The following is a 26,104-nucleotide window of genomic DNA, read 5'->3' on the forward strand; positions in this document are numbered from 1 at the left end:
CCCTGCCCAAAAGGTAGGCAAAAAGGTTTGGTGTAGAGGTAAAAAAGAGCAGACCAAGTACAGAGTGAAAGGTCAAGTTTACTAAGTATCGACGATTTAAGATTTTAATTGGTTAAGAGTCAAACAAGTCTATGAATCTATCTATGAAATCCATGAGAATCTCCATCACACATTTATACAATATGTAGAGGGGGTCCCTGCTTCATCTGTCTCTGCTAAGGGGTCCCTGCTTCATCTCTCTCTGCTAAGGGGTCACTGCTTCATCTCTCTCTCTGCTAAGGGGTCCCTGCTTCATCTCTCTCTCTGCTAAGGGGTCCCTGCTTCATCTCTCTCTGCTAAGGGGTCCCTGCTTCATCTCTCTCTGCTAAGGGGTCCCTGCTTCATCTCTCTCTGCTAAGGTGTCCCTGCTTCATCTCTCTCTCTGCTAAGGGGTCCCTGCTTCATCTCTCTCTCTGCTAAGGGATCCCTGCTTCATCTCTCTCTGCTAAGGGGTCCCTACTTCATCTCTCTCTGCTAAGGGGTCCCTGCTTCATCTCTCTGTGCTAAGGGGTCCCTGCATCATCTCTCTCTGCTAAGGGGTCCCTGCTTCATCTCTCTCTCTGCTAAGGGGTCCCTGCTTCATCTCTCTCTCTGCTAAGAGGTCCCTGCTTCATCTCTCTCTCAGCTAAGGGGTCCCTGCTTCATCTCTCTCTCTGCTAAGGGGTCCCTGCTTCATCTCTCTCAGTTAAGGGGTCCCTTCTTCATCTCTCTCTCTGCTAAGGGGTCCCTGCTTCATCTCTCTCTCTGCTAAGGGGTCCCTGCTTCATCTCTCTCTCTGCTAAGAGGTCCCTGCTTCATCTCTCTCTCAGCTAAGGGGTCCCTGCTTCATCTCTCTCTCTGCTAAGGGGTCCCTGCTTCATCTCTCTCATCTAAGGGGTCCCTTCTTCATCTCTCTCTCTGCTAAGGGGTCCCTGCTTCATCTCTCTCTCTCTCTGCTAAGGGGTCCCTGCTTCATCTCTCTCTGCTAAGGGGTCCCTGCTTCATCTCTCTCTCTGCTAAGGGGTTCCTGCTTCATCTCTCTCTCAGCTAAGGGGTCCCTGCTTCATCTCTCTCTGCTAACGGGTCCCTGCTTCATCTCTCTCTGCTAAGGGGTCCCTGCTTCATCTCTCTCTCTACTAAGGGGTCCCCGCTTCATCTCTCTCTCTGCTAAGGGGTCCCCGCTTCATCTCTCTCTGCTAAGGGGTCCCCGCTTCATCTCTCTCTCTGCTAAGGGGTCCCTGCTTCATCTCTCTCTCTGCTAAGGGGTCCCTGCTTCATCTCTCTCTGCTAAGGGGTCCCTGCTTCATCTCTCTCTCTGCTAAGGGGTCCCTGCTTCATCTCTCTCTCTGCTAAGGGGTCCCTGCTTCATCTCTCTCTCTGCTAAGGGGTCCCTGCTTCATCTCTCTCTCTGCAAAGGGGTCCCTGTTTCATCTCTCTCTGCTAAGGGGTCCCTGCTTCATCTCTCTCTCTGCTAAGGGGTCCCTGCTTCATCTCTCTCTGCTAAGGGGTCCCATCACACATTTATACAATATGTAGAGGGGGTCCCTGCTTCATCTCTCTCTCTGCTAAGGGGTCCCTGCTTCATCTCTCTCTCAGCTAAGGGGTCCCTGCTTCATCTCTCTCTGCTAAGGGGTCCCTGCTTCATCTCTCTCTATTAAGGGGTCCCTGCTTCATCTCTCTCTCTGCTAAGGCGTCCCTGCTTCATCTCTCTCTGCTAAGGGGTCCCTGCTTCATCTCTCTCTCTGCTAAGGGGTCCCTGCTTCATCTCTCTCTCTACTAAAGGGTCCCTGCTTCATCTCTCTCTCTCTAAGTCTAAGGGGTCCCTGATTCATCTCTCTCTCTCTAAGTCTCAGGGGTCCCTGCTTCATCTCTCTCTCTCTAAGTCTAAGGGGTCCCTGCTTCATCTCTCTCTGCTAAGGGGTCTCTGCTTCATCTCTCTCTCTCTCTCTCTCTCTCTCTCTCTCTCTCTCTCTCTCTCTCAATCTCTCTCTCTCTCTCTCTCTCTCTCTCTAAGGGGTCCCTGCTTCATCTCTCTCTCTCTAAGGGGTCCTTGGCCTGAAAACGTTGAAGACCCCTGCTCTAGAGCAGATGTTCTCACACTTTATAGGTCACAACCCCCAAAATAATCATATATGAACTGGGGACCCCCCAGTTCAAACAAAGTGTAAATTGTTGAGACATTACATTTAGTTTGACTCAGTTCTACGTTGCAAGGCGTTGTGAGCTTGTAGATCAGCTATTTTCACAATATTTGCTTCTTTGTTATTTGACAATTTGTCCAATGTTTGACCAGTTTATACGTTGATTACTTTGTTTTAAAAGTTCTTTCATTGTCACTTCACTGTCATCTGGAGACCCCCTGGGGGTCCCTCTGGGGGTCCCCAGATGGGGGTCCCTCAGAAAAAACACCCCCCCCTCCACCCCCCGTTCCTGATTATTACATTATGATACACCACCCTGTCTGTCTGTCTGTCCTCACAGCCTGTCTGTCTGTCTGTCTGTCTGTCTGTCCTCACACAGAGACAAAGAGGAGTCAGAACTAAACCCAAAGCCAGCATAGAGAGGTTCAGTGAATGTGTTCTGGACGGTGTACAGGTGTGTCAGTGTCGGTGAGGACACTTCATAGAAGGACAGAGTCCCAGCAGGACAATCCAGATACACTGCTACTCTGTTGGAGTCAGAGGGACGACTGTTGGAGTCAGAGGGACGACCAGGAAGGTAAGTGGTCTTACTATTGTGTGTGACAGAGTATCCGTTACCATGGTTACCATCATAACACCACAGACTCCATGACATTTTATTGTATCCAAGGTAACATTCCTCACCCCGTCCTTTCCTACTGATTCCTCTGTAAGTTACTGCTATCCTAACCCCTCCACTCCTCTCTACCTCCCAGTAACAGCGTCCAGTCAGACCCTCTGTACACAGAACCTGATCCCAGTAATCAAACCTTTCAGGATGATCAGGATATGAATGAGGCTGTTCCACCCGAGTCGCCTTCCTGTTGTTCTCAGAGAGAGAGAGGTCTCTGTGTGCTGTGTTTGTGTCCAGTGTGAGACGATGAGAATCTGATGAGAAAACAACACAGTAAACATTAAATACATATTCACTGAGTGACACACACACACACACACACACACACACACACACACACACACACACACACACACACACACACACACACACACACACACACACACACACACACACACACACACAGGCAAGGTGTATAGTTTGGTTTCCATAGCGATGGGGGGGGGCTCTGTGTGTCTAACACATTTAAACATGAATATTATACAGATTTATAGATCATGAATACAGTGGTTCTCAAGGGGGTTCCAGGGGGTCCCCAACAACCATTTACTACTGAACGATTGACTATTTGAAAATAGACGATCTACAAGGTCAAAACGCGCCACATTGCGGGACGTTGTGAGCTTGTAGATCTGCTATTTTCAAATGAAGAATATTGGGAAAATGTTGTGTCTGGTACAAACTTTTTTCAGATGGGGGTCCTTGACACACACCCAGACACATGCGCTGTGAGCTTGTAGATCTGCAATTTGTAAATAGCCAAGGTGTAAAATATGGATAAAGTGGTTCAAATGAGTGATGCTGTATTAAACATTTTGCTGGGGACCCACTGGAACTCCCTAAGGACCCCTAGGGGTCCCCGGACCACACTTTGAGAAGCATCAACCACTTAAACCCTTCATCGACCGGTGTCTCCCAGGGCTCTACCCTCCACACTCAAATAGCCGATCTACAAGTTCCACCATAAATTTCTCCCTCAACATTGACGGATCCACCATCACCCCCTCCAATAAAATCCGCAACCTTGGTGTCATTCTGGATCCCACCCTCTCCTACCAATCCCATGTCAATAACATCACCAAAACAGCCTTTTTCCACCTCCGTAACATCTGCTGCAGAGACACTCATCCATGCCTTCATCACATCCAGACTCGACTACTGCAATAGCCTCCTCTACGGTGCCACCTCCAAAGTACTCAATAAACTACAATATGTGCAAAATTCCGCTGCCCGCCTCCTCACCAAAACCCGATCAAGAGACCACATCACCCCAGTTCTCCACGATCTCCATTGGCTACCCATAAAATACAGGATTGATTTCAAAATACTGATCACCACTTACAAGGCCCTCAATAACCAGACTCCCAGCTATCTCTCAGACCTTGTCCAACGCCATGTTCCCTCCCGCAACCTCAGGTCTGTAAATGAGAACCTTCTGAAGTTCACTCACAAGGCCAAGAAACGCACCGGGGGGGTGACAGGGCTTTCTCCGTTGCAGCCCCCACCCTCTGGAACCCACTCCCACCCCATAAAAAGAAGCCCCCACCCTTGCTGTGTTCAAAGCCTCCCTCAAAACCCACCTTTTCAGACTTGCTTTCCCTTCCTAACTTTTCTCCACTCGCCTTTCAGTTTTTTTTTTCTTCCCTGTGTGCCTGCTAATGTACATCTTAGATTTTATCCTTTTAATCTTTGTCCTAATAAAGTTGTTTTATTTTATTTTGTTTGTAAAGCGACTTTGAGTATCTTGAAAAGCGCTATATAAGTTTGATGTATTATTATTATTATTATTATTATTACAAGACGTCGCAGCACGATATGTTAAGAGCTTGTAGATCTGCTATTTACGGTGAATGTTCACATATTAAGACATGTCCAACATTGGGACGCAGGGTTTAAATGGTTAATGGTTCAAAGAAGGTTCTTTGAGGAACCATGTGTGGTTGTGAGCTTGTAGATCTGATATTTGGGCAGGCGGACATATCTCAGATCTTAATGGGTTAACCGCTTAAGCCTTATTTCAAATACTAGAAGCTGGGGCGGCCCAGCGTCTAGTCGGCGACCTGGCCAACTCGGGAACGATGTAAATAGGGAATGAATGCCCCGCCCTTTAATGCAAACCCCATTATACCTGTTGTCATAGGACCCGTTTTGACCATCTGTTTGCCTGTGTCCATTTATGCCCATATATGGAGATATCTGTAGCTGTCTGTCTGTTGGCGTCCATTTTATGTCCATATATGGAGATCACTGCAGATATAGTTCTGGGTCCATTTTATGCCCATATGCCCATATATGGAAATATCTGTTTATCTGCGTCCATTTTATGCCCATATATGAGATCTCTGTCGCTTTTTGTTTGTTTCTTCTTTAAGCAGAATACACAGCCTGCTTAAATCTGCATCATTCAAGTCATCCTCCCAGTCCCACGCTTTGTCGCTTGTCTTATGTTTGTCTTTGTCTCTTTTATTTTCTTTTTTGGAGCGGACCCCATGAATGCCCCACCCTTTAATGCAAACCCCAATATACCTGTTGTCATAGGACCCGTTTTGACCATCTGTTAGCCTTTGTCCCCACCCTTTAATGCAAACCCCAATATACCTGTTGTCATAGGACCCGTTTTGACCATCTGTTTGCCTTTGTCCCCTTATGCCCATATATGGAGATCTCTGCACACACAGTACCGGTTGCGGAAAACTCTGATGTCAGACATCAGCTCCGCATTCGGGGATTCATTTTATGCCCATATCTGGAGAACGCGCGTGCCGGTGGGAAGAACGGTTCTCGAGATTCACATACATACATACACATTCACAGAGATTTTTTGTTGACTCATGTGGCGTACGTGATGTCAGAGCCTTTTATGAAGTGATGTCACAATGAGTCAGCGCTTGTGCAGATTTCCTCCGGAACAGCCTGATGTCAACAATCAGCTCCGCATAAGGAGATTCCGAACGTTTTGCGCCGGTTCGAAAAAAACGTGCGCCGGGTCGGGCCGACGGGGATTCATTTTATGCCCATATCTGGAGAACGCGCGTGCCGGTGGGAAGAACGGTTCTCGAGATTCACATACATACATACAAATTCACAGAGATTTTTTGTTGACTCATGTGGCGTACGTGATGTCAGAGCCTTTTATGAAGTGATGTCACAATGAGTCAGCGCTTGCGCCGATTTCCTCCGGAACAGCCTGATGTCAACAATCAGCTCCGCATAAGGAGATTCCGAACGTTTCGCGCCGGTTTCGGAAAACCGCGAGTCGGGTCGGGTCGAGGCCCGGCACTGCACTCCGCGCGGCGGCGGGGAACGCGCGTGCCGAATCTGAAGCCGGTGGGACGAACGGTTCTCGAGATACGCGGATTACAAACAAACAGACAGAGATTTGTCGCATTTATAGATAGATAGTGAAAATAGCAGATCTACAAGCTCACAACACCTCACACTGCGGTGCATTGTGAGCTTGTAGATTGGCTATTTTCACTATATTTAAGCAGTTCTGTTTTAATGCATTTATTTTTGGGGAAATGTTTTTAATTTCAATACAGCAATGCATTGAAGGGAAAAAAGTGCTGTAGTTGTAATTTGTACAGTATTTACCCAAGTATTTCCTGGAGTAACACTTTCAAGATAGACAAATGTTCAAACATAGAATAAATTCCTTCTCAAGACATTTCCTCACTAATGTGTTTGTAAAGATGTCTAGTAACACATTTCATTTAATAAATTCCTTCTCAAGACATTTCCTCACTAATGTGATTGTAAAGATGTTTAGTAACACATTTCATTTAATAAATTCCTTCTCAAGACATTTCCTCACTAATGTGATTGTAAAGATGTTTAGTAACACATTTCATTTAATAAATTCCTTCTCAAGACATTTCCTCACTAATGTGATTGTAAAGATGTCTAGTAACACATTTCATTTAATAAATTCCTTCTCAAGACATTTCCTCACTAATGTGATTGTAAAGATGTCTAGTAACACATTTCATTTAATAAATTCCTTAGAAGCAAAACTTGAGTTACAAAATACATATATTCAAAGATTTGCACACATTTTAGCGACTTTAAAAAAAATAGCAGCTCTACAAGCACGCAACGCGGCACTCGGTGCCACGCTGTGAGCTTGTATATCTGCTATCTTTCGATAGTTAAAGCATAAAATACTTTTGGGCCCTAAATGGTGTTTTAAATGGTCTCTCTAGGGGTCCCGAACCCCAGTTTAGAACCACTGCCCTTGAGGGGGTTGAATTTCAATGTTTTGGATTGTGTTACTAAACACCTTTAAAACACATTGATGAAGGTTTTTATAATATCCTCTAGTATAAAACACTGTATAAAACTGTGTATAAAATGTCAATTGACAGACAGACAGACAGACAGACAGACAGACAGACAGACAGACAGACAGACAGACAGACAGACAGAGGGACAGACAGACAGACAGACAGACAGACAGACAGACAGACAGACAGACAGACACTCACATCTTGCAAGGAGTTGAGGTTTAATCCAGTGTTCTCCTCCATGATTCACACTGTAGGAAATAGAACAACAATGAATCAATGTCTGACTGTCTAACACACACACACACGCGCACGCACACACACACACACACACACACACACACACACACACACACACACACACACACACACACACACACACACACACACACACACACACACACACACACAGGTTTAATATCGGGGTCCCGGGATCCGGGCTTCCCGGGCAGAGTGCACGTAATTTCCCTCCCGGGAATTGGCGGCGAGACCCGTCGTCCTGGAGGTTGTGTTTTTTCTTGTTAGAAAATACAATTTACTAGCAGCGCAGAGGCAATTAGACTGCCTGACACGTTATCCTCACCAGCCGTGCAAGCATCTCATCTGTTTCAGCTGTGTGGAAGGATTTTACCAGTCTCTGTGGGCTGTCAAGCAAGCCTGTCATCGAATATAGCTGATCTACCATCTCACAACGTAGCGCAAAGTGCCGCGTTGTGAGCTTGTAGATTGGCTGTTTTCACTAGGAAAGTTTACTTCTTAAAGTGATGCGGAGAAAACACTGACAGATGATAATGGCACATTTACTTTCTTATTGTTGCATTAATTATCTTCTTAACGTTTTTACATGAGAAACTCTCCAGCTAAAAAATAAAAAAATAAAAAATAGCCTTCAACAATCAGCTAAATGAAGAGCACGCACACCGTTCGTGAGAAGCTGCGGTGTGGTGTCGCGCCCTGTGAGCTTGTATATCTGCTATTTTTCTATAACTATGAAACACTAGATTTGACATAAATTGCCAAGAAATAAACTGTAAACACCAATAACGCATGCATTATGGATGTGTCCACTCCACTCAGTCAATTGCACTCACAAATGGCAACTCTAAATATGAAATAGCCTACTCTGTTGGTTTGCATTTCCACACAATATATTTTAACCAGAATTAAAACATCTGACAGCACTTTGTGACCATTTATGAATTGTATTGGCGTAGGCCTACCTTTCAAGATGAGTGGGATGGTTGCGCACTTGTGCTTGTTTGCTTGAAGTTAGCAGAGCGAATATGATTTTTGTGTTGCAGTGAAAAAGCGCTTCTCTAAGTCGTGATATTTTGTTTTTAAACAAGTGGGCGCAGAATTTGCAGAAAACGTCTTTTCAAAGAAATTGGCCGACTGTATGTGGCAGGAAAATGAATAACATCCATTGCTGCTTTTGACAGTCCCGTGAATCGCGCAGCCACAGAGACCGTGTGTGGTGGATGATGTGAATTTGTTTTGTAGCCTAATGTCCGATCGGATATAAAGGTCCAACAACAGCGAGTCCTGAACTGAAGTTCTGATGACAGCGAGGCCCCGCGGACTGGCAATGATCATCATATCTTTCTAGTGAACTGAAGTTCTGATGACAGAGCCAAGCCCCCGCCCTGCGGACCGGTGATCATATCTTTCTACTTTTTGCCAGGCCGAGATATATAGGAGACCGTTTTGCACCGTTTTTCTTTTTTTTAATATATATATATATATATATATATATTATATCAAGGGAGCCTGGGATAAGGTCCGAAAATTCCGGGGAATAATGAGCTAAATCCGGGAAAGTATTAAACCCTAACACACACGCACGCACGCGCGCGCGCCACACACACACACACACACACACACACACACACACACACACACACACACACACACACACACACACACACACACACACACACACACACACACACACACACACACACACCCCTAGTCTACTCACTTCAGAGTCTCCAGTTCAACATTGTAAGGAAACACTGCACTAACCAACATGGACACAGTCCAAGTCTACTCACTTCAGAGTCTCCAGTGCAGCAGAGAGCTTCTTCAGACCAGAGCCTCCTAAGTGGCTGAAGTTCAAGTCCAGCTGTTTCAGATGGGAGGGGTTGAAGGTCAGAGCTGAAGCCAGAGAAGAACAGCCTTCCTCTGTGAGCCCACAGCCCGACAACCTGCAGAGAAATCCATATTTAACAAAGTGCTGTTGATGTTCAAGTAGAGATCCACACAGAGAGAAAACACACTATTTATTTACCTCAGGATCTGCAGTCTACACTCTTCACTCTTCAGTAGAGCAGAGAGTTGCTCCACTTGTGATTCCTGCAGGCAGTTGAAACTGAGGTCCAATTCTCTCAAATGGGAAAGATTAGATCTGAGAGCTGAGAGCAGGATGTCAAATCCTGTCTGTGTGATGTTACAGCCAGCAAGTCTGTAATTAAAGATCACATATCTGGAATGATTATCAGAGTTTTGGAGGAGGGACCAAAGAGATGGAAAGAACAGGCAGGCAGGAATAATGTGAAGTAAATCATGGTCATCTTCCAACAGGAAGCTAACTGACAGGAAACAGGAAGCTGCAAGTTAACAACAGATGATCCAGCATAAAACTGACAGAGGCCAAATTCCAATCTCCCCCCTAAACCCTGTTGACTGTTAACTCACGGACTTAGGTGACGTCAACATGGTAAGGGCTTGAGGGTACACCCCCCTAGTGGTGAGCAAAGGAACTTCTGTGGACTCAGCTAGAGGGTACAGCTCCAAAGGGAACGGAACAGCACTTTAGATCAGTGGTTCTCAACCTGTGGGTTGGGACCCCCTGGGGGTCCGCAAATTATTTTGAGGGGTCCCCAGATGATTATCAATGTGTGACATTGTTTTCTCAACAGTAAACAAACCAACATGAAGTTTATAGAGGGTATCTGCACATTTATAATCTAAAGTGTCAAAAACATTGTCCAAATAAATATCAGAGGCAGAAATTGTGGAAATAGCAGATCTACATGCTCACAACACCTCGCAACGTTAGGCGCTGTGAGCATGTAGATCTGCTATTTTACTGATAGAACCGTGTGGAACACAGCCCCCTGACCCGTTCAAATTCTTTTGGGCGTTGTTGCCTGAAAAGGTTAAGAAAGAACCACTGCTAGATGAGTGTTTCATTCATGACACTTTACATCACATTTAAAAATCTTTACTGTCCTTATTTACAGTAATTGCTTTAAAGTATGTGATTGTTGATTATTATTATAATAGGCTAGATACATTAATCTATTCATTTTAATTTCTGTTTATGGGTTATAATGTTATTCGTTTTAAATTGTATTTCCATATTCTGCATTTACCTTGCATATGTCTTATCATGTGCCCCCTTATTTTTAACTAAATACCGTATTAGCCCGAATTTAGTACGACTCTGATTATAAGACGACCCCTATTTTTCAATTATCATTTTGGGAAAAAATATGTTGAAGACAAAATATCATATATTATTATATTAAGTTATTTATAAAGAAAAACGTTATTATTGTAAAATTATTATAGAAAAGCTTATACAGAGATAACATTCTGCTGTATTGTATTGCATTAACCATCAAAGTCAACTTCTATTCAAAAACAACATTCACAATTCAGACTGTGAAAAGCACAATAACAAATACTACATTTCCCATCAAGCTTTGCGGCCCGTTTCATCATTCAGATGCAGCCAGCGTTAGCTTGCATAGCTTCAGTTGCTGTTGGGATTAAACTTCCACGCTAAAGATCACATGTGCGCCCGTCATCCACGCCGATGTTCGCGAGAACAACGCACACGCACGCGGCCCGGTAAGTCCAATGCCAAAGCCATCCGACTTTGCCAAACGGGAGGTGAAATGAGCCGAGGTCCAAAGTTCGCTGCACATCAATCATGTAGTGTACGGTAATTACGGTACACTACATGACTGCAGGAGCTCGCGGGGGCTGTGAGAGAGCAGGGAAAGGTCCTGAAAGATACATAACGTTTCTCCCCGGTGAAAAGTCTAATGCCCAATTATAGGACCACTCCCTATTTTGAGGATATGTTTATTAGAATAAAATATCCTCCTATATTCGGGCCAATACGGTATATAGGCTATCTTCCATCCTGTCTCCCTTTGAGAACAGTGAGAAAGAAAGCACTACTGCTTGTTGACGTTCTAACCGCGATTCGTGACTCATCTCCACATTTAAATGATTGACATTTGGAGGATCCAGCTGATTCCCCTAGTAACGCTATGAACTGTGGGTAATTCCTTTGCCAAAGGCTGCAAATGTACGGACTTAAGGAAAGTCAACAAAAAGGGGCGTTCCCGCACCCTCACGGACTTACCGATTTTACATTGGAACAACCCTCAAGCCCTTGTGCCCCAACGTTAACGCGCACGCTGACTTTGGCTAAGTCAGTGAGTCAGCAAGTCAACGGTTTGGAATTTGGCCAGAGAAAGGACAGACAGACAGACAGACAGACAGACAGACAGACAGACAGACAGACAGACAGACAGACAGACAGACAGACAGACAGACAGGGTAGTTATAGTAATAGTTGTAAAAAAAAAAAGTAAAGTGAAAAACCTCCCCGGGGTGGTGACCACAATCGCCTCCTCCTTCAAAGGGAAGCCTACTATATATATATGTTACAGTATGTTTGGGTAACTCAGGACGGTAAGAGTAAGAGCGCTTGTTTTGTCGTTCACCACACACTAATCACCACCAGATGGCGACGACAGCCCATAGACAGCCATTCACTAGTGCAGGCGCTGATGTCACTCGTTTGCGACTCTCTTTCTTTATTTACTAGCCTAGCTGGGCGGTGTTTAGCCATTAGCTTAGCCATTAGCTTACTATGAGCGTTTATCGTGGGCTTGCCCAGGCCTTACGGCCTGGGCATAAATATAACGATTGCATTCACCACGGCTTCGTAACTCGCGCGGCGCTCCGCCGGCCGCGCGGCCCTGGCCCCCTCTTCGCGGCCACTCGCGCCTGCGGCGCTCGGGGGCGAAGAGCAGGACCAAGGTCCGCTGGCCTTCGCGCCGCTTGCAATGTCGTGGACAATCGAGCCGCTCCGCCTGGAGGACGACAGGACGTTGTTGTGGCGACCGCTTGCTCCACCCCGTGCGGCACCACGAGTGCTCCGTTTCTCGACCGTCCTGTTTCTCTAACAAACCGTGACATATACACTTAACACTATAGCCCCCTGTGGACTCAGTGAAGAATTTGACATCAAGCCTTTTTTGTGACATGTTTTCCTTCCTCTGTATATATTTATTTATATATTTTTTCTATTTGTGTGTACATATGTGTTGTTTTTCTGATGTTACCGTCTTTTAATATTGCCTTTACTCATCTGATTACATTTTGTGTATGTTTATATATTTTGTTTTGGTCTTTTCTTTAGGCGTATACTGATATTGTTTACATTGTTTGGCTATTTTATAGCTTTAACCAGGCTACACTGGTAGACTGTTTATAAATATTGTCACTAGCCCAGATCCTCTGATTTTTAAAAGGGCAGTGTTATTAGACTAGATGGGTGTGTCTACCCAGCTGCTACACGTGTACTGATGAACTTCCTCCGGTTCCATATAACTGGCTAGCCTATTGTGTCATTCACTTTAGACCTGATGAAGACGCCGAAGGGCGTCGAAACGTTGTTGATTTTAATGTTATAATTAATAAAGAATCAACTTTGGGAGCGAGTTTACACATAATATATCAATATTTTAGCGCCTCTTATTATTTTTATTATTTGTTTCTAGTCAGTGTGGTTTACCATGATATCATCCTTATTGACTAAATGAAACAGACAACAGACTGCTGGTACTGGTGGGCTGGGGAACCAGCAAACCTTCCAGTCTGTGTTTACACCAGTTTGACACTCAATGATTGTGTAAGTGGACGTGATAATTCCCTAGCAGCCATGATGGATCACATATTGTATTTACTGTAGCGTATCAGTGTGATGTGATGCCAGAGCATAGGGGAGGCTATGCCTTCCCAAATGCTACTGGGTAGTTTTCAAATTAGGCTATAGCCTAATATACAGTATGAGCGCAGCATTATATAGACAGATTTCTTGTTTACCAAATTTGAGACTTCATGCGCAGGTGCCTAAAATGTTTCATGTAATCAATTCCCCAAATGTGTTGTTTTGGGGTGCGCTCAGCGCTCAGCGCGGGTTTCAGTTCATTCGTACCTCTTCTGTGTTGGCTGGTGAGACGTCACCCGGCCGCAACGGCATTGCACGCTGAGAACAGCTGACTGTACAAGCTTCAGTCATACTATTACTATAGCCTACAAGCTCACATCACGTTGTGGATGTGCCCGTAGTGACTCTGAGCTTGGAGGTCTGCTATTCTCTGCGAGCAACATTGTTGGAGAATAAAGGCTTGATCCTGATGGCCATGGGTTGCAGCTGCTGTGATCATAGGGCGATTTTTTTGCATTATTGAAATACTCTGTTACAAGTTAAAGTGCGGAATTCAAAATGTACTTGGGTAAAAGTAGGCTACGAAAGTGATAGCATCAAAATAAGCTCACAACGTGTCACAGCGCGACGCGCTGTGAGCTTGTAGATCGGCTATTTTCAACTATTCTCTATAGGTATAAAACAGGGCTAAAGAAGGTACTATGTTTTATAATAATAATTTATATCTGCAAAGTAACTAAAGTTTTATATAATTGTAGTGGAGTGAAAGTAGCCTACAATATTTGGATCCGAGATGTAGTGGAGTAGTATTGAAAAAAAAAAACAGCCTGGCATAGATACTGTTTGGCTCACCCGCCGCCTAGTGGCCAGAGTGAGGACTAACCTTGGTGTCCCATCTATCAAAAGTCACTGGACTCATGTACTGTTCCATCTATCTGGAAAGACTCTATTATAATACCTGTCCCCAAAAAGGCATGCTGCAAGGAAAACAATGACTACCGCCCAGTCGCTCTGACTTCAGTAATTATGAAGTGTTTTGAGAAAATCATTATCTGTTTGCTGAAGGCAGCGGTGGGTTGTTCATTAGATACTTTTCAGTTTGCATACAGGAGTAACAGGGGTATAGAGGATGCAGTTTTGGCCTTGGATTATTTTCTTTTGAAACACTTGGACAATGACAAAAAGAACAAAGCTTATGCACGCCTTCTTCTTGTAGATTTCAGCTCAGCGTTTAATACAATACAGCCACATCTCTTAATTAAGAGGTTAAGGGACCTTAATGTCCATCCCCTTATTATCAGGTGGTATTATTCCTTTTTAACTGAACGCACACAAAGGGTCAGTGTGAATGGTATTTTGTCAGAGCCCAGGACCATAAGTACTGGAGCACCTCAGGGCTGCGTTAGCTCACCTGTCCTTTTTACTTTGTACACAAATGAGTGTAGAAGTGATAACCCGAATAATTACATTATTAAATTCTCAGATGATACTGCCATCTTAGCACTACTGGATAAGGATAAGGATCTAGCTGAGTATTTTCTAGAGGTACAGAGGTTTGTCAGTTGGTGTGATGACAACTACCTTGTTCTCAATGTTAGGAAGACACAGGAGATGGTATTTGACCCTATGAGCGTTGGTGACCACAGGCCTGTGGTCATTCATGACTCGGCCATCTCACAGGTTTCTTCATATAAATACTTGGGCATTTCCATTGACCATTCACTAACTTGGAATACACACGTGGACGGTCTCTGTAGTAAACTACAGCAAAGACTACATTTCCTCCGCCGTCTGAGGGTTCACGGTGTAGACCAAAAGTTTATGTTGGTGTTTTATCGGGCAGTTTTGGAGAGCCTGGTTAGATTTGGCATCACAGTTTGGTTCGGTAATCTCTCAGTGCAACTGAGGTCCAAATTGCTGAGATTGGTTCAGACTGCAGGGAAGATTATAGGAGTAAGACAACTCCCCTCTCTGCAGTCTATTTACGAGCAGGCGGCACTAAGGCAGGCTCAGAAAATAATTGGTGATGCTACCCATGTGTTACATGGGAAGTTTGTACTTCTTCCTTCCGGAAGAAGGTATAGTGAACCGACGTGGAAGTACATTAGGTTTAAAAAATCATTTGTACCCGTGTCCATTGGATTGTTGAACGAGGCTCTGAAACAGCACTGACTGAGAGTATTGATTAATCACTGTGCACTTGTGTAATGTTGTGTCCCCCCCTGTGTCATGTATTTCTACCATGTATTTTGTTACTGATGTTTTGTGTGTGGCTGTAGCAGGGGTGAAAGCCCAAGACAAATTTCCCTTGTGGACAAATAAAGTTTACCTTACCTTACCAACACCGCATCATGATTCTACCATGATGTCAATTTAATGCACACTCCTCTTATTAGAATCAAACAATAAATCATAAAACAGAACTAATCTAAATAATGCTGGTTAATTAATCTGACCTCAGTATCTCCAGTTCACAATGTGGACTCTTTAATCCAGCAGAGATGAGTTCCATGAATGAATCCTCCACGTTGTTATAACTGAGATCCAATTCTCTGAGATGTGAAGGATTAGAGCTGAGAGCTGAAGACACAATCTCATAATCTGGCTCATAAAGGTTGTAGCCAACAAGCCTGTACATGTAGAATATGTAAAAACAGAGATTATCAACACAGATTAGATCAAGTTCATGTTCAAGGAAAAAGAAAATCCAAAATCATGAAAAAAGAAATCATTCAACCCCAAATATTAACCACATGGTGAGGGTTGTATCAACGCAGCCCCAGAAGCATTTCCACTTAAACCAGGAGGACCACTAATGTGAACATTTGAACTGTTTGTTGTGTGTCTTTAATGGTTATTTTATGTTCATAGGAGTTTGGTCATTCTAGGGTCAAGACCACTTGACCTTTGGTGTTGTCAACGTTTTGAGGGCACAAAGGTCAAATGCCAGGATAGGAAGGTCATCAAATAAAACAATGATTTAATGTCCATGGAAATAATTAATTTAACTCTTTTACTGCCAAAATCTATTGCCAGTAAAAGTGTGTGAGCACGCACGCACGCACGCACGGACGCACGCACGCACGCACGCACACACGCACACACGCACGCACGCACACACACACACACACACACACACACACACACACACACACACACACACACACACACACACATACACACACACACACACACACACACACACACACAGCATATTAGACTGTGTTTTTTGGTGAATAAATCAAGTGTTTGGTTAGAGGAGCTACTGGACTGTGGACATAGGAACATAATGTCACTGTTGTGATATTATTATATATTATACAGGTACAGTATAACTCATGTCTGTTTTATTTAACTACACTGGTAATATTATATTATTATATATGTAAGGTGTTTTTTTTTGTTATAGGGGTCAATTATAATGTATTAATGTCTTATTAGCCACAGATCTTTTTAATAGGACAATTTTTTTTATTTGCACATAAACACAATACCACCAGACCTGATTATTATTGGATATTTTACATTAACCATCATTTCTACTTATAGTGTTAGATGTGATTCTCGTCTAATAGGTTTTCTATTCACATGACTACTAACCGAGCCTTTCTGGTGTTCCTCACAGCTGGGACCAGCCTGGATTTCCCCCAGCCTGATGTTGTGTTGTATTTGTCCAGGTCCAACTCATCCAGAACCTCCTCTGATGTCAGCAGCATGTGGGCCAGAGCTGAACACTGGCTCTCAGTCAGTTCTGTCTTTGATCTGTCCCCTGACTCCATGTACTGTTGGATCTCCTGATGCAGTGAGTGGTCGTTCATCTCCATCAAACAGTGGAAGATGTTGATACATCTGTCAGGAGAAATATCTTCATCATCACATTTCATCTTCTTCAGGTTGTTGATGGCTCTCTGGATGCTCTTTGGACTGTTTTTTGTCTGAAACAGTAGACCTCCTAACAGACTCTGGTTGGACTCCAGTGAGAGGCCATGAAGGAAGCGGATAAAGAGGTCCAGGTGACCATTCTTACTCTTCGTGGATTTTTTGAAGGCTCTTTTCAGAAAGACATCCAGGGTCATTTCTTCTTCTTCTCCTCCTCCTCCTCCTCCTCCTCCTTCTTCTTCTTCTTCTTCTTCTTCTTCTTCTTCTTCTTCTTCTTCTTCTTCTTCTTCTTCTTCTTCTTCTTCTTCTTCCTCCTCCTCTCCTCCCAGGAATGTCTCCAGTACCTTCATGTTCCTCTGTGTGTAACAGTGGAACAGGTAGACTGCAGCCAGAAACTCCTGGAGGCTCAGATGAACAAAGCTGTAGACCTTTCCCTCAGATTGAACAGTCTCTTCTTTGAAGATCTCTGTGCACACTCCTGAGTACAGCGAGGCGTCTGTCACATCAAGACCACACTCTTCCAGGTCTTCTTGGTAGAACATCATGCTACCTTTCTCCAGATGATCAAACGCCAGCCTTCCCAGCTTCAGAAGAACCTCCCTGTCCTTCTCCATGAGCTGCTGTTGATTCACACCATGATACTTCTTCCACTTCCTCTTGGTCTGAACCCACAGGAAGTGGCTGTACATCGCAGTCTGGGTCTTGGGCAGCCTTTCTGTCTCGTCTGTCTTCAACATGTCCTCCAGAACGGTAGCAGTGATCCAACAGAAGACTGGGATGTGACACATGATGTGGAGGCTCTTTGACGTCTTCATGTGTGAGATGATTTTGTTGGCCAGCTTCTCATCATCACTGAATCTCTTCCTGAAGAACTCTTCCTTCTGGGGGTCTGTGAATCCTCGTACTTCTGTCACCAGGTCAACATGTGCAGGAGGGATCTGATTGGCTGCTGCAGGTCTGGTAGTTATCCAGAGGAGGGCTGAGGGGAGCAGATTCCCCTTGATGAGGTTTGTCAACAGCAAGCCCACTGATGATGTCACTGTGACATCAGAGATGATGTCATTGTTGTTGAAGACATCAGAATCAATGTCAATGTTCTCGAATTTCAGCGGAAACCTGCTTTCATCCAGACCATCAAAGACGAGGCCAACCTTCCAGACAGCGAGCTGCTCTGCTGTGACCTTCTTTAATTCTGGGTGGAAACGATGGATCAGTGAGAGAAGACTGTGCTGCTCATCTCTGACCAGGTTCAGCTCCCGGAATGAAAAGGGAATCAGGAGAATGACATCTTGATTTTCCAAACCCCTTGCCCAGTCCAGAGTGAACTTACGCACAGAGAAGGTTTTTCCAATACCAGCGATGCCCTTGGTCAGAACTCTTCTGTTTGGTTTATCTCTGCCAAGGAGGAGGGGCTTAAAGATGTCACTGCATTTGATTGGTTGGTCATGGAGGGTCCTCTTCTTGGAAGCTGTCTCAAGCTGCCAGACCTCATGTTGGGTATTAACCCCTTCACTCTCTCCCGCTGAGAGGTAGAGCTCTGTGTAGATGCTGCTGAGGGAGGGCACTTCAGTGACGTATGTCACACGATCAAGACGGTTCAAACCGACCTTATAAACCTTTAACTGCTCCTGTGGACTGACACCTGCTATGAGAAGACAATGAAGACATGTTAAACATTCAAGTTAATGTATAACTTTACATCTAATATACCATTAAAACTATGTCTTAAATACCTTTCTGAAAAGCTATACAATCTGTCAAAAAAGAGTGAAAAAAAACAGCATAATAAATAACTTTGTATTAGGGGTGTAACGATATAGTAACTGAATCGAAAAATCGTTTTTAATTTGCAATGATCTACTGAATCGATTTGCAAAAGCAAATATCGTACCGTTTGGCCCTGCATATCGTATTGTATCGTTTAAAATGCAATAATCGGTATGGAATCGTTTTGCAATGCAAATAATCTATTCTATCAAAACTAAGTATTGGTGCCTTGTATTTAGCAATTTTAAGAGGTAAAATTAGAAAGAGGGGTTTAATTACTTTTCCATTCCGTATAGCTACTCTTGGTCTATCGATAAATGTGTGTAATCTCCATATATTTGCTAAATAATCACAGGGTTTACTTATTTGTATCCATAATAATACATTTTTACCTAAAAAACTATATTGATTTTAAATCATTGAATCGAATTGTATCGTATCACGATGAATGAACCAATATCGTCCATGTATCGTATCGTCAACCATGTATTGTGATGTGTTTCGTATCGTTGTTCAGATGTATCGTTACACCCCATCTTTGTATCATTTGTTTTTGTCTAAATGCATAAGTTAATCACCAGTATTTGGACATTGATACAGGAATACAATGTGGACATTTAGTCTGGTGATGTTTTCTGCTATTTAAACATTTTATTAATTGATATAAAATGTTAATTAGTGTAAAATCCAGTCCAGTCTTACTTTGTTCACTTGTGGTTTGACTGGATGTCTTCTGTTCAGGTGTGGTTCTGAGTCTCTCTCTGTGGAGATGAAGACAATAGAATATAGATAATAGATAGTTTAATATATTAACTTATATTATTGAATTAACCGCTTAAGACCTGTATACTTTGTTGTACAATGATTAGCACTGATATACAAGCTCAGGAAGGGCTGTGATGCCATAATTTTGTGAGCTTGTAGATCTACTCTTTTCACCAAGCTTTTAGACAATATATTGTATAGATGAAAATGAATTACTTGACCTGGCCTGCATGGTACAAACACACTGCCCAGTTTAGTCGGGGGTCTTAGGGATAAAAAATGGTAATTTTGTGCTAATCAGTCTAAAAGCACCACATATTGGACAGATGTAGCCCAGGGCAATAATTTTGGTGCGCTGGTACAGGGGCTGCACCGCGACTCAGCGTGTCACGTATGCCTTGATGTGTTACAAATGTTTGTATATATGTTTTGAATACATGACTGCTGTGTCGTAAGACAAATTTCAAGTGTGAACTGACAATAAAGTACTATATCATATATATCATATCATGCTCTAATGATTTAGCTAGGGCGCCCGAGTCGGTGATAGATGCCGACTATTGCGTAAATCCCAGAGTACGCCAAAACTAAATTAGGGCCAATATGTGTACAGGTATATTGTATAGAGTTATAGGCCTCCATTTATCAACGTGGTGCAGATCAAAATTTGGGCGTACACAGAAGAGTGTCGGCATTTATCATTTCAACTTGACTTTGACGTTGGCGTCAGGTTCTGAGGTGGTGTAGGATTCATTTTACACCTCTTATTCCATTGTAGACATGCGGAGCAGCATTGTCTAACTATCTGACACATGTATCCACTCCAAAATATAGCTACACACTAATAAATAATCCCTGTGAAAATATAGTCTATTTTATAAAAGCATAGGCTATCATGGACATGCACGCCAATTTTATTTTCAAGTTACAATGACAAGCAATTAAAATCTAGTGGTATGGAAGCAATCTATATCAATCAATAAATGGTAATAATTGTTCCACAGTGAACCAAAATGCTGCTGGGCTTGGTGATGCGTGTGTGCGTTTGTGGTCTGTGTGGGACGCTGACATGGGAATGAACTTGAAGCGACTTCTGAGTAAACTCTCTTCTATTGGCTTTCCTTTCGTTGTTAGGTCGTATTCGGGTTGTTCTAGTCGTGAAATCGGGCGTTTTGAGAATAATTAAGGGCGTGTTATTTAAATTTCAGCCTGCACATTTATCAACGCTGAGATCAAATGTATGCCAGGTGTGTCTATTTAGGACGTGTTCGTAAATACCACTTGAACGTTGGCCTACTCAAAATAGGCTGTTTTTTACACTCCATTGATAAATGAAGGCCATAGAGTGTAATGTAGTTGGAGTCACATACTGTGTATCAGGAGGTCCAGTTTCATCACTGAAGGCAGGAGGAAGTCCTTTAGACCAGTCACTCTTCATAGACAGAAGGCTGGCTGTTGGAGACTCTGCTCTGTGTTCAACACTTCTGGAATTATAATAAATATTACAGTAAGGCCAACATCCTACAGTGACGGTGCCGTCACATCACTGTGGGATCTTGGCCTTACTGTAACATTTATACAGTTATAATGAGAATGAAAAGGTTCAAGATTCTTTATTGTTGCATCACATTATGAAAGCAGGACATAAAAACCACTGACAAACGAAATGATTGGATCTCTCCACACACGCGCGCACACACACACACACACACACACACACACACACACACACACACACACACACACACACACACACACACACACACACACACACACACACACACACACACACACACACACACACACACACACACACACACACATCTCTAGTTTCTAGGGTTCATTCTGATTATTTAACCATACCTGGTTAAAGTAGCAGATCTACAAGCTCACGACATGACACGTTCTGACATGAGCTTGTAGATCGGCTATGTTCTTACCAAGTAGAGAGCACTGAGGAACCCCGGTGCATGTCCAAAACAACCTGGGCTAAGAATCAGTGAACCAAAGATCACTACAGATGACAGAGATATACTCTACTACTGTCTACATCTGTGAGCAGATACAAGACATTCTCTAGTTCCTACAGATGACAGAGAGATACTCTAGCACTGTCTACATCTGTGAGCAGATACAAGACATTCTCTAGTTCCTACAGATGACAGAGAGATACTCTAGCACTGTCTACATCTGTGAGCAGATACAAGACATTCTCTAGTTCCTACAGACCAGTGATCTTACTGTGTGTGTGGAGGTCCAGGTTCACTGAAGTCAGGAGGTCTTTCTCTAGACCAGTCACTCATACAGCTGTCTGTCGGAGACTCTGGTCTGTGGTGAAGACTTCTGGAATCACAAAAATAGACCAAAAATGTCAGTTTGTTCAAGATTCTTTATTGTTAAATGTCTTAATACAGCAAAGAGAGTAACATTCTAACATTCTTAGGTTGTGTCTCCTCTACACATTGTAGCATCAACAAATAAAAGCTAGATATCAATTTAACTAGAAAGGTGCAATTCTGGGAAATTGCAAGTGTGGTTGCAAGGAAATGCAAAATGAATTCCTTCTTACCATTTCTATTCTATATTGTGATGTCATGTGAAGCATGACAACAGTGTGTGAAACATGAAAAAAAGCTACACTTTTACGTTTGTGCGCAAGCTAAAAGCAGGTTCACTTTGCTGGCAGGTAACAAGTTTGTTCGCCCTCTCGGCTGTTCGCCCTCATTCTTTCTGCTGGTCTGTGGTGGGGTTGTACGGTACTTAACTGTACTTAACTGTACTTAAGTACAATATTGAGTTTTATTTGTTCTTACTTTACTTGGGTATTTCCAATTTGCAATACTTTTACTTCTACTCCACTAAATCTCAGATCCGAATATTGAACCTTTACTCCACTACAATTATTTAAAAACTTAGGTTTAAATGTTACGTTTTTTAACATTACGCCAGACAGACGCCCAGGGCGAACGACCAGGAGGGCGAACGAGTCGGAACGACGTGGTATTCCCAAATACATATCATTTAGGGCACTGGTTGAATGAATCCCAGCAGTCCGTGAAAGTCCCTGACCCGTTATGAGCTTGTAGATCTGCTGTTTCCACCATTTTGGGTCCCGGGCAAACGTTTCTCTTTTGGGTCACAGGCTAAAAAGTTTGGGAAGCACCGATTTAGGAGGTCCAAAAGGCCAAATACATCAAATCACAACAAGTTGTCTCAAGAAGACCCTTTCCATGTAGCCAGGGACCCACAAGCCCAAAAGCTCAAGGAATAGGGTTCAACCTGTGATGTCATGCCGTACTTTTTATTTCAGTTTTATCTATTAGTTTGGTCATTAAGGTCCACAGAATGAGAGGTCTGCTCTGCCGGAAACATCGTGAAACAATATACAGGAAAAGAAAAATATTTAAAAAAGAAGAAATCTTCTTTAAGTAGCATGTGAGTGGTCAAACTAGGGGTTCTTCATTATTATGAATCCATTGCAAGCATTGGTTTTGCATGAAAAAACATTCCTTGGGCTAAATTTCGGCCCCCCAAAAGTGACGAGTCATCAAAAAATCATCACTTTTCACAGTTTTGGGGCAGAGCAGGCCTCTCATTCTGTGGACCTTAAGGACCAAACTAATAGAAAAACTGAAATAAAAAGTACAACATGACATCACAGGTCATCTCCCCTTCTGGGCTTGAGGGTCCCTGGCTAATGTAGAGCAGATAGCAATCCATTGTCCCATCCTGACCAAGCAGTGGCAAAGCTCTTAGCAGAGAGAGATGCACTGTGTTCATTCACATACTGTGTGTGTGGAGGTCCAGGTTCATCACTGAAGTTAAGAGGTTCTGCTCTAGACCGGTCACTCTTCATAGACACACAGCTGGCTGTTGGAGACTCTGCTCTGTGGTCAACACTTCTGCAATCATACAAAACAACAGAAACATGTCTATAATCAGCACGTGATTGGGAAAGGTATTCAAGCATGAGAGAGTAAAATCCCATGGGTTTCAGCTCAGTGAATTAATGAGTATAATAATAGAAAGAGTAATAAACAGCAAGCAGCAACACTGGGGCTCAAGCACCCAGTGCAACACACCATAACAACAGTCAGCTTCATGTTCCTCCAGTGTCCATTAGGGGGAGCCATGCTACCACTGTACAATAGCTAAAACTCTCAAGAAATCCCAGGATTACCGCCGCAATACTGGAATAAGCTTCACTCTTCGATATCTAAGTTTGTGTGGAAAGGGAAACGCCCTCGTCTTAAACTTTCTCTATTACAACGTGCTAGAGATGATGGCGGCCTTTCATTGCCCAACTTTAAATTTTATTATTGGGCCTTCACGCTCCGCCCCCTTTTAAATTGGTTTAACCCAGCAAATAAGGTTTCTTGGAGAGAGCTTGAGGAGAGTTTAGTGCAGCCTGTTGAATTGAGAGATCTTATCTATTCAAACATAACTACACATCAATGCAAAGTTCGCTTTGGACCTATCATTTCTCATTTAGTGGCAGTATGGAGGGCAGCTGAAAAGATGTGTAAGATTGATTGTAAATGGAACTTATTTTCCCCAGTGTTCAATAATCAAAGACTTTTAATCGAGGATCGCCCCATTCGCTTTCCAAGGTGGAGGGCTAAGGGGATTCGTACATTAGGGGACTTATTTGATAGAAATGGTTTACGACCTTTTCGAGATTTGTGTGACATCTTCAATCTGCCTGGAAATACTCTTTTTTTCTACTTCCAACTGAGAACGTCCATGAGGACCTATGGGGTCCCATGGCAAGCTCCCCTTAGATTGCACCCCTTCCATGAGTTTATCTGTGATGGTAACAGAACGAGAGGTTTGGTTTCCACCCTCTATGGTTTTTTATTAGACTGTAGTTATGGGCCCCTATCTGTTGATACTGTTTGGAGGAATGATGTACCAAATTTGGACCCTGACTTTTGTTGGGACACAGTATGGTCTAACATTAGGCTATCTTCTAGAAATCCAGACCATCAACAAATTCATTTAAATTTTGTTCATCGGACTTATTTAACTCCCCGCAGACTATGTGCTATGAGGATTTTGAATAATCCCAACTGCACTCTCTGCGCCTCAAATAGTATTGGTACCTTCCTTCACATGGTTTGGGAATGCCCAAATGTGTCGTCATTCTGGAATATGGTTGCCTCAAAACTTTCAACTATTTTTAGTATCAATATCATATCTTCTCCTTCTTTATTTTTATTAAATGACGTTTCACAGTTGCAACTAAACAATATACGCAAGCGCATCTTCTTTGCTGGATTAACGGCGGCGAAGAAGATGGTAGCTACGCGGTGGAAACCTCCTCATACGTTAACGTTTCGCCAGTGGGCCTTAACCTTTCTAGATATAGTATATTTAGAGCAGTCGATAGCAAGGTTACACGGAGCAAAAGAAGAAAACATTAATATGTGGTCGGACATTGCAGATAAGCTTAAGGCTATGATTCAAGAAATCACTATATAGTGGTAACAGCCTAGCACAGGCATGCACTATTGTACATTCCGTGTTGGTCCGGGGAAAGGGGGTGGGTGGGTTTTCTTTTCCTTTTCTTGTTTTGCTATTGTTTGTGTTGTTTGTCTGTTAATTGCATTTTTCTTTGATTATGGAAAATAAAATAATTGATAACAAAAAAAAAAAGAAATCCCAGGATTTAAGTGATTTGTTTATAAAATGGAAAATAGGTGGAGCTTATAGGTCAAAGTGGCCGTAGGTTAAATGATTATTCACAAACTGCACACAGTAGCTTTCAGTCTATAGGAAATGACTGGACAGAGGGGGAACCCTATTAAAATACTCTGTCTGTTTTTTTAATAATGTGCACTAGCTGTGCAACACAGGTGTCATGTTAGTGTTGTGTATCTTGTAATGGATTCACATACTGTGTGTGTGGAGGTCCAATTTCATCACTGAAGGTAGGAGCAAGTCCTTTAGAGCAGTCACTCTTCATAGACACACAGCTGGCTGTTGGAGACTCTGCTCTGTGGCGATGAACACTTCTGGAATCATAATGAATGTTTATACAGTTATTATGAGAATGAAAAGGTCAGTTTGTTCAAGATTCTTTAATGTTGGATCACATTATGAAAGCAGGGGTCATCTCCATGCTGGCTTGTGGGGGACATTTTTGTGAAAATGACCAGAAACACAGAGCTACTGAAATAGCCCTGTATGACCATAACAGGTCTGTGAATCTGAGTGTACAAATGGAACCAAAGGGACCCAATGGAACCATTCCATTTGTTGCGACCGTTAGGTCGCACTTACTACCAAAACCTCCACCGGCTGTCTGTCCGTCCGTCCGTCACGCGTCACACGTCACACTTTTGCCTCTGCTCATATCTCTGCAACCGTTGCCCCGATCCATGCCAAATTTTGCACACATACTCCTTGCCTGCCAAACTACAACCTCCAAGGACCCCCGGAGCTCCCTGGGGGACCCCCAGGTGTAAAAAATTACCAAATGTGCAAAAATGACCAAATCACCACCCCAACGGGGCTGCTCACAGGGAATTTCCGGGGACCACTGACTCCTGGTGCTCCAGAACGGATGCAAAAGTGGTGACGCCCCCAGTGGAGGACCCCCTAC

At 43.2% G+C, this 26,104-nt stretch overlaps 2 protein-coding genes across 2 annotated transcripts in view; both read right to left on the minus strand.

Annotated features, from left to right (window-relative positions):
• LOC308308962 (protein NLRC3-like) overlaps positions 1-26,104 on the minus strand; it is a gene marked incomplete at its 3' end in the record, with an annotated part of 204,154 nt that overhangs the window by 59,296 nt on the left and 118,754 nt on the right. The gene's annotated exons all lie outside the window — the stretch shown is intronic.
• Positions 1-26,104, minus strand: part of LOC308308471 (protein NLRC3-like) — a gene marked incomplete at both ends in the record, with an annotated part of 41,303 nt that overhangs the window by 2,589 nt on the left and 12,610 nt on the right. Inside the window, 3 exons of the mRNA XM_080753886.1 lie at positions 2,890-3,063; positions 9,235-9,315; positions 16,713-18,519. Coding sequence (XP_080610012.1) covers positions 2,890-3,063; positions 9,235-9,315; positions 16,713-18,519 — 2,062 coding nt within the window. The remainder of the gene's footprint in view (positions 1-2,889; positions 3,064-9,234; positions 9,316-16,712; positions 18,520-26,104) is intronic.

This window comes from Nannobrachium achirus (genome assembly GCF_963921795.1).
Source record: "Nannobrachium achirus genome assembly, chromosome: 23".
Classification (NCBI taxonomy): domain Eukaryota; kingdom Metazoa; phylum Chordata; class Actinopteri; order Myctophiformes; family Myctophidae; genus Nannobrachium; species Nannobrachium achirus.